Consider the following 14,728-nt stretch of genomic DNA (forward strand, 5'->3'; position numbering starts at 1 on the left):
TGGGGCTTATAATTTTTTAGATATGGGTTTTGAAGGAGTTTTGGTGGACACCATTCATGGGAATTGGGAATTTAGGAGTCGTAGCCCAGCCGAAATCCGTTAAAATGATATTGATTGTTACTCAATCCCGCTTTAGAGATTCTAAACACAGTCCACTCTGAAACATTTGAGCCTTTATTGACACTGACAAGCCCACTAACCAGTAAAAATTCTATAAATCAATGCATACAAATCCTTCTCTTCATCAAAGAACACTCCCCCTTTGTTAAACATTCATGGAATAAAATCCATCTCCAACTTTCTTAATGGATTTAATTTTATGAGTGACCTTTTGAATGAAACGTCTTCCTTCCCTTTTCACAAATTATTAATAGTATTTTAATATATAATTATTAATAGTATTTTAATATATATATATATATATTAAATTAAACATGGGATTAGATATACATACTATTCAATAATATTTAATACAAAACAAAATCAAAAACTGTAAGAGTCTGCTTGAGAGTTTTTTTCCACTGGTTTAAGGGGTTATTAATTAGATTGGTTTTGATGTGTTTTAAAACCATTACTTGCCAAATTTTTTATACACTAGTTTTGACTGACTCAAAAACCCTCCAGAACCAGTATAGTGTATTTTTGAGGGGTTGATAAAACACCAAAAATCGAGGTATTTTGGTTGGTTTTAAAATTTTATTCAACAAATACCCTATCTACTATAAAACTATCCCAATTATATCAAAAAAAAAAAAAAAAAAACCATATTATGCACATCTTCAAACATATTAAATATAAAATAATTTTAAGCAATCATAAAAAAAATTATTAAAATCTCATTTCTAGATGCTTTCTTGGAGAAGTGGAGTTACAATTTTTCAATCATTTCAGATGCTGCAAAGAATAGTGAAGAAGGATAAAAAGATTTTATCATATTTGAAGTTATAAAATACTAATAAGTAGAAAACAAATAAAGAATTTTTACCTTGTAATTGAAAAAACAAAACTCCAAAGTATTGGTTAGAGTTGGGGTATTTTTATGGACATATGTATAAATTTATCGCTTTAAAAAACTGTTAGAACCGCAAGAAAATAAACTCTCAAGCACAGGTTTGGTGTTTTAAAAACCGTTACTAAAAACCTTTCAAAACTACTACGATTGTTTACTCTCAAAACCGTTACAGTAGTTTACCTTCATAACCGCCACCATGAAACTCCCAAACGGATCCTAAAGCATGATGTATAAAGATAATCTACTTTAAATTAAATAATGTTATATATACAAATTTTCAGGTAATTGATTCATTCAAAGGACTCAATACAATTTCATCAAAAAAAAAAAAAAAAAAAATTAAAACTTAAAATAGATAGCAACATTCTAAAAAATTACTTAGGATTTGGAATAAAATGTAATACTAAAAAAGTAAACTTCTTGTATAAATTAAGTACTACTCATATGTCAATATATGCTATATAGTTGTCACATATCCTATTTTAATTTAAATTATTCATACGCTTTTACCTTTTTTAAATTACTTCATATCACATTAATTTGTAATAATTTCATCTACCAAATTATTCACAAATAAATAAATGTGACAATTCTACATCATATAATAGATTATATATGAGCTAATTCGTAACAGATACATTATTCATTGTTTTATGTATACGAAGTCTTTTGAACTAATCTTTGACAAGGAAGTGAGCTTCATCAAGTACAGAACAAGAAATGTTAACCAATAAGATATTCAAGGCAGCTAAGCTATACGTATAAAAGCACTCAGAAGATTAAGATGGCCTTGACTTTGAGGATTAATTAAGGAGAAACTTCCGGCTTATTACATGCAAAGGATTATAATTATAGGTCAAAACTCGAAGGAAGCAAGTGGAAACGTACCCTTGAGTTAAAAAATAATATCCAAAAGAGATTTCTATTTTCTAGTACTCTGTACGTACCTGAAGAGTGAAGATCCCTTTGGTGTTTGAATTTCTAAATGAGACCAAGAATGCATAGATACATAAATGTAATTTATTTTGTATCAAAATCAGCGACTTAAATGCCTTTTCTGCTAAGAAAATTTCCCTTTTAACTCCTGGATGTGACTCCTCTTATATCTTCTTCCCGTTTCAGTATCCTGATATTTTACAGTATAAGAATTTAGGACCTTTATTTTTGAATTATATTAACATTTACTTTTACAGATCATACAACATTATATATTTGTAGGGAGTGGAAAATGTCAAATAATGTTGCACGAATCATATATATATAAGACAATTAACAAATATAAAATAAACAAAATGTCAAATAATGTTTCATGAATATCCTAAGTTCCTAACCCATTTAGATAAAACAATTTTATTCTTGCCTTATCATCTCAATTTAAAATAAATAAGTTTCCTAGGGGCTTCTAAGTTTGAAATCTCTGCTTATTTATAATTATATATCTATCAAATATTAAAAAATAGCAGAAAATATCCCTAGCAAGCTACTCTTTTATAATAATTAAGAAGGAAGAAATATTAGAATTGATTTTTCTAGGGACGTGCATACAAAATCTAAAATACAATATGAAAGAGAAAGTTGACTAAGTCTTATCATTAGCTGTACCAAATCAAAACACACATATATTACTAAAAAAATCCGAACAAGATATGTAGAGAAATTATTTATATGAGTCTACAAAAGATTTTCATGCTGTCTTTCGCTTTCCTAGCAAGAAAATATATCCTGAAGCCTAAGTCATCATCTTTCCGATCGATTAGGATCAGAATAACAAGAATCGTTCTTAATTATTAGATAACTAAATGTCCTGCTGTTCCATTCGGTTGTTGTTTGTGTCTCTGAAATAAAAAGAAAGAAACTTGTACATCAGATTATGGAAATTTCGTTACTAATTAACTAGAGAAATTCCGCATATAATTTAGTTTCAACCTTTAATTTTTAATTTTTTATTGATATATATATGTATATACACCATATGTTGCCATCTTATCTTTATTATATCATCAAAAGAGAACAAGTAAACAACACAAAAGTCAAATGATATATCATATATCCACTTCGATGCATGAATTAATTATATCATCAAAGAGAAATCAGTACATGGCTACAACAACAGTAGAAATTAATTAAAATTCTAACGACCCACTTCAATGCTTGAATTTGTAATGAAAGGTTCACCGGAACTGAGTGATGGATCAGTAGGTATATGATACATAGGAACCGGCATCTTCGTTGGAAGATTTGGCATGGCCGTCTCGAAATTAAGAACTTGAATTGCTTGCCTTATTGAAGGTCTGAAACTGTGGTCTGGGTGAGCACACCATAATCCAACAATCATCAAAGACTCTACTTGTTTTTCATCTAAATCCACTCCCAGTTTTTCATCAACTCCCAAAAGAAGATTTCCTCTTCCGTAAAGATCCCAAACCCACTCCACCAACCCCATTTCAGATTGTTCCTTCATGGGATCTGTTGACTTCCGCCCGGTAGCAATTTCTAGAGCAACCACTCCAAAACTATATACATCGGATTCTTTACTAGCCCTTCCTGTGCTAATGTATTCCGGGGCCAGATAACCTAAAGTTCCAGCCAACCCAGTTGTTTGAGGACCTAACTCATGGTCCATGAGCCTCGCCAATCCGAAATCACCTAGTTTGACATTAAAATTAGAATCCAACATTATGTTACTTGATTTGATATCTCGGTGCACCACACATTGCTCCCACTCTTCGTGGAGATAGAGCAAAGCCGAGGCCAAACCAAGAGATATCTTGTATCTCACAGCCCAAGTAAGAGGACTGGTCTTCTTGCCAAAGAGGTGAAAATCAAGGCTTCCATTTGGCATAAACTCATATACCAAAAGAAATTGACCACCATCGTGACACCAACCGATAAGTTGCACCAAATTTCGATGTCTCAATTGGCTAATAGTCTTCACTTCAGTTATGTACTCTTTTTTCCCTTGTCTAGAACCTTTTGAAATCTTTTTCACCGCAACAGCCATGTCAATATCAATAAAGTAACCCTTGTACACGGCACCAAACCCTCCTTCACCCAACTTTCTATCATCCGAGAAATTATTGGTTGCAGTCGCGAGATCTTTGTAGGAAAACTTCCTTGGTCCCGCACCTCTTTCAAGGTCATCATTGATGGAAGTTAAGTTCATTGTCTCTCCAGGATCTTTCTTCATCTGCTTCCGATTCCGCCTTCGCGAAACTACAAGTCCGGTCATTACTAAAGCAGCTATTAGAAGAACACCCAATGAAACTGTGACAGAAACTATTATTTTGGTCTTTCTTGCATCCGCTCCGTCTGTCTCCTTTCCAACCAAACTTGAATTGAACTCCCATGATTCAAGGATATTTCTCTCTAATTTCGCGCCGGTAGCAGCTGAAAACCCAATAGTGACCCACTCTGGAAGAACCTTCCTCAGATCAATTATGTAAGATAAACTTGTGTCCTCTTGAGAATTAGAGGTCTGTCGGTAGGTCCAAGAGACGCTCAAGTTTTTAGTAGTAGCATTGTATGTAATCTGCACATCAGCGGTGTCTGCACTGTGGAAACTAGCGTTCCAGCGCGTATAGACAGCTGAAACAAGCGAGTTATAGTTGATCCCGACATGGTCTTGATTAAAAATATCCGCAGGATCCCATCCATCATCCCAGTAAGAATCAAATTCCACCATAACAATTTGGTTTGAAGATGAGTAAGCAGTTGTGGTGTTGAACAGGCCTAAAAAGCCACCAACCGAATTCGGAGGGATTTGAAATCCAACAGGAGCTAAGAAAAACGCAAGTCCACTGCCATATTCACGACTAGGACTATCCTTGGTGTCGATTATGAAGGAGAACTTGGTACTGAAGTCAGAAGTCTCTCCGGTATCAGAGTTCCAAAGCGGTACCCTCTCGGCATAAGTGGCCCAGCCAACACGACATGAAAAAGTGTCTTTATAATTCAATGCAATACCTCCGACGGAAGGTACTGCATCTCCCTGATAAAGTATTCTGTCATCATTGGGGTCAAAACGCGGCATTCGGAAGTTAAGTGAAGCGGCAGAGGGAAGAAGAACAATGAAGAAAATGAAGAAAGTGAAATTGAGGAAATCATAGGTAAATGTGGCCATGGCATTCAGTGTTATGGCATGGAAGGGAACCTATTTGACTATAAATAGTGTGAATCCCATTCATTATAAGTCTAAGGTGTGATGGTCAAGTTTCCAACTAACCCCTATTTTAATCTTCAGGAAACTTCATTGAAAGGGAATCAAAACATATAGAATCAGAGCTTTGTTTGATTGCAGATGTATTGCCATTCGCCAGCAAAGCATCGTCATTTTTTGAACTTAACCATAATAAAAGACTAGAGTGATACCCTGATAACCGGTATTTTGATAGCCTTGAACATTTTAAAATCCTTCGTGCCGAATTGCTCTCCAGATTTACAACTATTAGCTTACAAATAATGCGAAAAACTACAGACTGTGGCCATTAAAGTATCTTCTATCCAGATTTATGAACCTAATTGATCTAACTGCTGAGACAGTTCGAGACAACAATGTGCAAAGGAAATTAATCAATGCAAACAGGGTTGACTAATCACATGTGATTATTTCCTTTGTACTGACGGAAAAGCCACATCTGGGGCATTAAACATCCTATTTCCAATGAACTAGGGGATCAAAGCTCAAGGATCAATATTTTTTTATGATTTAATAATATTGTCTTCTCCTTCTTTATTGATTAATTAATTACCCGAATACGGTATTGGGCTATGGCGTTTGACTTGACACTGAACACAAATGGACTTTAATTATATGGTTAAAGATGGACATTGACACAGTTTGACACTTCTAAGTTCTAATCCGATCTCATTTCCCATCCACAGCGACCAAGCCCAACCTCATTTCAGACTCATTGCAATTTCCAGCTTGCAACCCCTCACACTTATATTTCCCATTCTACCTCTCTACTAATTCTTAATTACATAATCGGTGATTTTGAATTTATATTTGGTTCATTCTTAATATATTTTTACCCTAGTTTTCTTAAGGGTTATTTACATGTACAGATGTTGACATTAAGTCAAATTTCTTTTATAAGACACAAAAAAAGAACAGTTAATTCAGACCTTATTAGGATCATCCCTTTTCCAGAATTCTATTATCCATAAGTGTATCCACAACTTTTGGCACCAAGAGACATTGTTAATTCCAATTATCACAAATCTACTAGTTGTTAATAAATAGATTATTTTATAAGACCAAAATAAGAATAACTAGATAATACTTTGGCTCCATTTGTGATCGTTAATTGGTACCCTCTAGCACTTAGGAAAAAGAAGATAAATTTGTCCTGCAATTGAGCAAAACCCTAAATTAGGTACTTTAAAAGTAGTAGGTACTCATTTAAACTTGTAGAAAATCATAATCACAAGTTTACAGCTGTGTGACTACAACTGTTGATTACATATCTTCATACCTGATTCTAGTATAAAATCAAGGATCTTCAGCCTTGATTATTCTTGTATTAAAATTAAGGATTTTGATTTCTTTCATTTTTTATTTTGTCCTAAATCTATATAAATAGCTGGTTTGTTTCTAGCTATTATCATCAGAAAATAAAAAGCATAGTTCTCTCAAAAATGTTCATGGTATTAGAGCTTAGTTGTTGAAACCTCTCTGCCATCTCTTCTCTTAGCTCTTCCTGCTGAAACCACTCTTAACTCTTCCTATTGAAGCCTCTCTCAACTTGTTGAAAGCTCTTCTCTCAACCTGCTAAAACCATTCTTTCAATCTGCCACGACAAAATATGGAACGACAATCGATAAAGAAGCCACTGTCGAGAATATCTCCAAAGTCATAACTGGTCAAAGAATTACTAGTTCAAACATCAACCATGAAGTGTCTGAGTCCATCAATCATGGTGGATCCGATGGCTCAATTTTTCCTATTATAGGGCACAAACTGAATGGCAAAAACTATATCCTATGGTCTAGTTCGGTGATGATGTTTGTAAGAGGTCGAGGAAAGGATTATTACCTTACTAGGATGGTAGGTCAACCAATGGAGGATGCTCCAAGATTTTGTTAGAGAAAGTGCCCTAAAGCCAAACAATTATTGTAGAATTGACTCTCTTTAATAATGCTTATTAATCAATAAAAATTTTTTTCTACTATATCGTGTAAATCATAATTGGGTGTATTGATATTTGTCCTTAAGATAGTAGAACCATGACGAGAGTACCAAACGTTTCAAATCTTGATAGTGAGAACCTTATGATCACTTATGGTGACCATTCTAGAAATGTCTGTAACTCTAGTATTATTATGACCAAGGACACAGATAATACAGTAAGGTTATCATAGTGTTGAACAACCTTGTCAAAAGATAGTGACTCATCTCACTTGTCAAGGTTGTTTGCCGACAACTTGGTGCAACGCATGGGTGCTTGTTGAAGATAAGTTCACTAGACAGACCCGTTAGAGGATTCCATATGGATGGTAACCCTAGTGTCTATGGAATAATTCTCTAACAAATGGTGGTGCATGTGATCCTTAGACTTGAGATCACCTGAGCTCCTTGTGCACTGATCAGTGTAGTTTGACACTAGCCCAACATAGTCCTATTTAGAGCTATCAATACGATAGTGATTGGCTATATCAAGGAGTGTATCAAGACTATGATGGATCGACAAATGATTCATTACTCCTGGGTATGGAAGAAGTTATCTCACTGTGCAATTCAGTAAATAACAATAGCACCAAATCCGTGGCCACAGTGGGATTGAGTTGTTGCTCAATCCAATTTATTATTCCAATCATTGGTTTAGTAATTGAATACAAAAATATCGAGAATAACTGAGGTTGACATTATTTCTGTACCCTAGCCTTAATGAGATAACGCATGATTAAAGGATTTGATTGTACAGTAACCATATCATTGATAGGTAGCTATTTCACTGAATCTGAATCTATCAGGTGGCCATGATGCCTTGCTAGGGGCCAATCTTGGTTTATGGGTAGTGAAACGATTAATTTATGTTAATAGCGATACTACTCACTACCGATATGATAATAAGCCTATGGGTCACACACTTAGAAGATAATTTAAGAATCAGTTTGTGAAATGGGTATTTTTATCTTTTAGGATGAAAGGGTATTTTGGTAATCCCACAGTACAATTAAATTTGCTGAGGTTGGTGCCTGTATTTAATTTTAATATTAAAGTTAAAATTAGTGAGATTATACTTAAATATGTGTTCGCATATATTTAAATGAATTATTATTAATTAAATGTTAATATATATTAATTGATTTTAATTATAATAATAATTATATAAAATTAAAATACCATAAAAGGGTGTTTGGTTACAAGGATGGATTAATATGTGAATCCATGGCTATTCCCAATGGGATTAGGGTTTTAATTAAGTGACATTATATAAGTGAAACTTAATTAAAACAAATTAGAGGATTATTATTCATTGATTGAATTAAAAAACCCTAGTCACCCTCACTCTCTCTCATATGTTCTCATTGATTGAAGAGAAGAATTTTTCTCTTCTTGATTCTTTGAAAGTTAATTTTGAAGCCATCAAGTGGATCTAGGAAATCCCTTTTTGGTTCGACAGATTGTCTTCGTGTAGATCAACGTTTGTACGATTCTATATTGAATCGGAAGTGAAATCAAATCAAAGACATTTGAAGGAGCCTCCAAACGTACGTAAGTTTTTCTCATCCTTGAATGGATTAATTTTGTTTTATACAGATTGTTTATTAACATGAAAAATATTGTAATCAATACCCGGATCTTGGCACAAAAGTAACTGATTTTTCGGTTTATTGTTGTTTTTCTGCTACCTACTAGAGATCAATTACTTATAGTGGTATCAGAGCCTCAGGTAAATGATTATTGTATTTTATTTGATGTTTGATAACATGAGATTTGGTTGATAACATGTTATTATATAAACTATTTTTAAAATCTGTAAAATTCGTGTTAATTGCATCATTTGATTGATCAAATGATAATCAATGTGTTGATGAATGATTTTTTGGTTGGTTGATATCTTGGTCGTATGCTAATGCATTTGATTCGATTCGGAATTGCAAAAAATTGCAAAATGTGAACTGTACGTTTACAGACCTGTAGCGCTTGCCGCAAATAAATAAAGCTTCGCCACAGGGATCGTGATATTGTGGCTTCTGGCCATGGTGGAATAATACTTCGCTGCGACGAAAGGTGAAGAAGTAGATCTCATCGCTGTGAAAGAAAACTTCACCATGGGAAGATGCATTCTGGAATCTAGAGCTATCTGGTGGCTCAATCTCGTTGCGACGAAATAAAACTTCGTTGTGGTGACCGTGTGGTATTTGAACTTCGTCGCGGCGAAGAATTTTCTCCTACATGGCGAGATAGCTGTTGGACCAATTTGTGTTTTTCACACAAGGACCGAACTATAGTTTTTCAAAACCTTTAAAGCCAATAAATATTCTGTACATTTAAGAGAGTAATTTAATAATTCCCACCCAATTCAAAATTGATTGTTTTGAATATAGTTATGTTCTTGTTTGATAATTGCATGGTGCTCGGTACATGAGCCTTAGACCTGTAGTTTAATTTTAATTTTGGGCTTGTTTGTAATTTTTTTTTAAATAAATAGGACCCCCATGTCCTGCTTCTCTCCAATATCTCCATGTATTTCTTCTTCTCATCTCACTCCCCTCGTATGTAATGCGATGTTTCTATTTTATTGATGTAAATTAAAATAGGATTTTATTTTGTAAAATCTTTGTAATGAACGTGATGAAGAAATGAAGGAGCAATGAAGAGGAATAACTTGAAGACCCAAGTTTTATTTTTAAACCCTAGGGTGACCTACCAATTCCTCTAGGCTTAAGAAAATCAATTTTAGTGGGCCATGTATCAGCACATTTAATTTTGCTTAGAATGCTTACTAAGGTTGAATGTTTAATAACATGCCAATCAATAACATTCTAACAAAGATAATAAATTGGTGAGACGTAAAATAAAAACCCTCAAATAAAGGATATTAAGTTAGTGATTAAAACATCATCCATCACCATGACTTTGATCAAACCACTGTTCGTTGGAATCTTATTCGCCAAAGCGAAGGGTACACTTCTACCAGTGGGAGGTTAAAGCTCATTAGAATTTTCCTTAATGGTGATGTGTCAACTTCAATGATATGTTTTACTTGTTCGTTAAAGCAAAGGTTGATAAGCATAGCATAGACATAGTAGAGAAGTACACTTGTGTGTCCGTGGCAATATGTAGTGTCCACTCTACTGATACTAAGAATCACACTTGAGGACAATGGCTTCGGTCATCATATTGTGTGATTGACTTGTTGGCTTACTTCGCATTTGAGGTTGGTAGTGGGAGCTATCAACTAATATGGATTAAGTTTGTTAGCCTACCTAATCACCCCATTTTGGCTTGTTCGCCAAAACAAAGGTTTAAAATGAGCTAGATGGGATCTCAGTCCACTAGGAAGGCCAATAGGCTTTCTCGAGTTAATAGTGGGGCTATTGGCTTGAGGAAAATAGTGGCAACATTTTTAATAAAAGACCTTATTAAATAATAATAAATATTGTAATAACTTTTACTTTTCTACATTTGTAGATTCATTGAAATGAGCAATACCAACCTATGATCGATAATAAAAAAGGAAAAAAGGTCGGATGGATCCAATTTCTCAGACTGATATCAAAATCTTTGATTGTACTGAAGTCCAAAAAGAAATTGTATATCCTTGACAAGCCTTATATGGCTGGGCCTGATCATGATGCCACTAAGGAAGTAGAGGACATTTACCAAAAGTTCTTTGATGATGCTGATAATGTTCAATGCATTATGCTAGCATCGATGACACTTGAGCTGCAAAAGCAGCATGAGAATATGGACGCTGCTGCCATGATTCTGCACCTCAAGGAGCTTTTTGAAGGAAATGCTCATCATAAGAGGTGTAAGGTATCGAGCGCATTGTTTAGGAGTCATATGATTGAGGGAGCCTAAGTCAGTCCTCATGTGCTCAAGATGATTGGGTACATAGAGAGGCTTAAGAGTTTGGGGTTTGGTGTGGATGCAAACTTACAAGTGGATTTAATTTTTCACTAAGTACTTGATTCCTTTTCACCGTTCATAATGAATTTCAATATGAACACAATGGTGAAACCCCTATCAAAACTTCTAAACATGCTTAGGACCGCGGAGCAGGACATCAAGAAGTCCAAGCTTGTTTTACTGGTTGCTACCAGTAAAAGAAAGGGTAAGGGCAAGGGAAAGGCCAAGGCCAAGCCCAAAGGACAGGATGCTCTTAAGTCTGAGGGTGACATTGGGAAATGTGGGAAGGTAGTCTGCTTCTATTGTGGCAAACCTGGCCATTGGAGGAAGCACTGCAAGACTTTCCTCACAAACAAATAAATAATTAACAATTTATAAATGAATAAATTATATATGCAATTGTTTTTAGTTAACTTTTCAAATATTAATAATTCAATTAAATTAATTTTGTTTTTTTTTGTTAACATTTCAAATATTAATTCAATTTTAATACAATAAAATTGTAATATAAGAAAAATTAGATTTATTCATTCAATTGATGAAACTTTAGCAGAAGAATGAATTATATTTTATACAAGACATGGAAATTTGAAAATAAGACTTTAGTATTTAATTTTTTTATATTTTACATACCATAAAAAATAATAATAACAATATGTCAAATATTACAAAGTTTTATACATTTTAATATTTATGATTTAGAAGTATAGTTTAATATTATTGTGTAAAATTATTTGTAAGAGTTCAATCATAATAGTTTAATTAAAAGAATTAAAAAAATGGGGGAAACTTGAAAAAAATAATTTATTTTTTATTTATTTTTAATTTTTTTTGGGCCAACTCGCCGGGTTGGCTATTGCAACCAAAAATAGCAACCTGACCCGCCCGGGGGTTGCATGCGAGTTGGGTTCAACCTGGCTCGCCTATAAGGCGGTCCGGGTTGAACCCTCTCTAATGCGGGCCAGGTTAGGGTTGACCTGCCTAACCCTGCCCATTTGTTCCACCTTTAGTTCTAGATTTAAACAATAAGGATATTCTCAATGTGAAAACAAAGAAAGCTAAACATAATAATCAAAACCAAACATACCTCTAGCATTGTAGATTGGTTCGTGTTAATCAGAGGGATAGAGTTTTGGACCCTTTTGACTTCCAGTCATTCGAGGTATGCGAGTCATGCTTTTTAGGCAAGATGACCAAGTCTCCTTTCACAGGACAAAGTGAATGGGTTACTGTAATAGCCACTACTACTCAAACACTTATAATGAAATACATATAAAATAATATAAAGAAATTGGGCCCAAAATTTTCTTTTATTAAACATATATACATATTCTTTACAAACATATACATTTTTAAACAAAATGTATGACATATACAAAAGTCATCAAAAACATAAGGGACAGTGTAGCCACTCCTTCTCGAACACCGACATCCATCCGACAGTGTCCTCACCTAGGTCCTGCAAAACATAGGAAAACAACGGGGTGAGCACTAAAATGGTGTAGTGAGACGATTAATTGTGTTAATCGTGATACTACCACTGCCGTATTATAAAGAGCCTACAGGTCACACACATAGAAGATAATTTAAAAATCCGTTTGTACAAGGGTGTTTTCGTCTTTTAGGGAAAAGGTATTTTGGTAATCTCACAGTGCAATTAAATTGTTGAGGTTGTTGCTATTTTAATTTGATGTTAAAATTAAATAAGTGAGATTATATTTAATATATGTACGCATATATTAAATGAATTATTATTATATTAAATGTTAATATATTTTATAAAATATTAATTGAGTTTAATTGAATAAAATAATTAAATAAAAATCATGATTAGAGTGTTTGGACATAGGGGCTATTTGGGTTGGAGCCCAAGCCTATTTCTACATGCATACATACTCATAAGAGCATTAAAGACCATTAAAGAACAAAGAACAAAGAGAAAGAAAAGAGAAATGTTAAAGAATAATTCAAATCTGAAATTTTATTTAAAGAAGTGTAAAAAGATAAGAGAAGAGAATGTGGTTGCGATGGGAACCCGTGAGTGACCCAGCCTTGCATGCACGTTGTCTTTAGTGAGCGGCCTTAGAATCAGAAAGAAGAATTGTACAGTCCGTTAGAAGTGCATGTGGATGAGCATTGTACCCAAAATTAGAGAATACACTCACACGGCCAGGGTTTCAAATCCATGCCTCAATCGAGTCCGATCGGCAAGAAAGAAAGAATAGAAAGAAAGCAAGAATAGAAAAGAAAAGATAAGAAAGAATAGAAAGAAAGAAAGCATAGAAAGAAATACAGAGAAAAGAAATAGAAAACAGAATAAGAAAATAGAAAAACAGAAAAGAAAATGCACATCCTATGCATTTGTGCATTTGCATCATACCTATGCATGATACCATGCCTACTATTATGAGTAGTGAGAAATTAGAAATTGAGAAAAACAGAGAAAGAACAGAGAAGAATAGAGAAGTGTGATGTAAGGAAAGAAATTTAGAATATGAGCAACGGAGAGAGAAGAGTAGCATAGTGGGTTTACTTACCGAGCAATTACCGCTCACCCCTTTGTTTTCAATGTTTTGTAGGTAGTAGATGAGATTACAATCACTTGGAACGTCAAGAACCGAAAGAGTTTGGCAACACTGTCGAGTGATGTTTTGTGACTTTATTATATTATGTAAAGATTTGTATATAAAGAAAATTAGTTATGGGCCCATTATTTTATACTCATCTATATGTATATTTTCTTATATATAAATTTAGTGAGTTTTACTGTTATTTTACGAGTATACTAGCTAGAGAGAGAAATTATTACATTCCTGTCACTTTATTGTCAATATTTTTTACTATAATTTGATTTAGGTATATATGAGTGGTGGAAAAAAAAAAAAAAAAAACTGCTCCTCATTGTTGCAATCTTTGTTTTAAAACCTGGACCGGAGGGCAACCCGTTCTACTGCCTGGCTCATGGGTCAACCGGTCCAAGTGGTTGGATCGATGACGTCAGCAATAATTTATTTTTTAAAAAATTATTATTAATCCCTTAAATTTTAGTATATTACAAAATACCCCTAAAATTTTCAAATTAGTCCCTAAAATGTTTATTTATTGCAAAAATGCCCTAAAAAGTTACCAGTTAATCCCTAAACTTTTGACATATCCAAAGCACCCCTAGAAAATTACAAACTAGTCCTATAAATTTGAAACATAACAAAAACCCCCTGAACCCTAAACCAGACCAGAGAAGCTGTTGGATCGCAGTCAGACCGGTTTGGTCCAGTCCAGGTTTTAAAACAGAGGTTGCAATATAGTTCCCACTAAAGATAATAACTCTTTTGATTATTGAATTGTAATACGTCACATGAAGTGCACCTAATAGTTGTAATATAGGTTCTGCTAAATGTAATGTCCTGTACTCTTTTACTAAATCATAAATGTTAGAGTATGTGCCCTAGAGCCAATCAATTATTGTAGAATTGACTTTTTGTAATAATGTTCATTGATCAATAAAAGACAGTTCATTCTATATCATGTAAATCATATCTATATGTATTGATATATGCCCTTAGAATGGTAGAACCGTGAAGAGGGTATCAAGTGTTTCAAATCTTGATAGTGAGAACCCTATGAGCACATATGGT

General features: G+C 33.8%; 1 protein-coding gene across 1 annotated transcript; it reads right to left on the bottom strand.

Moving 5' to 3' along the window:
- Window positions 1–3,052: 3,052 nt before the first annotated feature.
- LOC116139784 (L-type lectin-domain containing receptor kinase IX.1-like) lies at window positions 3,053–5,132 on the bottom strand. Its single transcript, XM_031425441.1, has one exon. It carries the CDS (start codon window positions 5,130–5,132, stop codon window positions 3,144–3,146), a length of 1,989 nt encoding a protein of 662 aa, XP_031281301.1. The 3' UTR covers window positions 3,053–3,143.
- Between the last annotated feature and the right edge of the window lie 9,596 nt (window positions 5,133–14,728).

Source organism: Pistacia vera, unplaced genomic scaffold (assembly GCF_008641045.1).
Source record: "Pistacia vera cultivar Batoury unplaced genomic scaffold, PisVer_v2 Contig359, whole genome shotgun sequence".
Taxonomy (NCBI): domain Eukaryota; kingdom Viridiplantae; phylum Streptophyta; class Magnoliopsida; order Sapindales; family Anacardiaceae; genus Pistacia; species Pistacia vera.

Bases quoted from the DNA above. Each gene is read 5' to 3' on its own strand.
- LOC116139784 (XM_031425441.1), bottom strand. From the start codon at position 5,132: ATGGCCACATTTACCTATGATTTCCTCAATTTCACTTTCTTCATTTTC.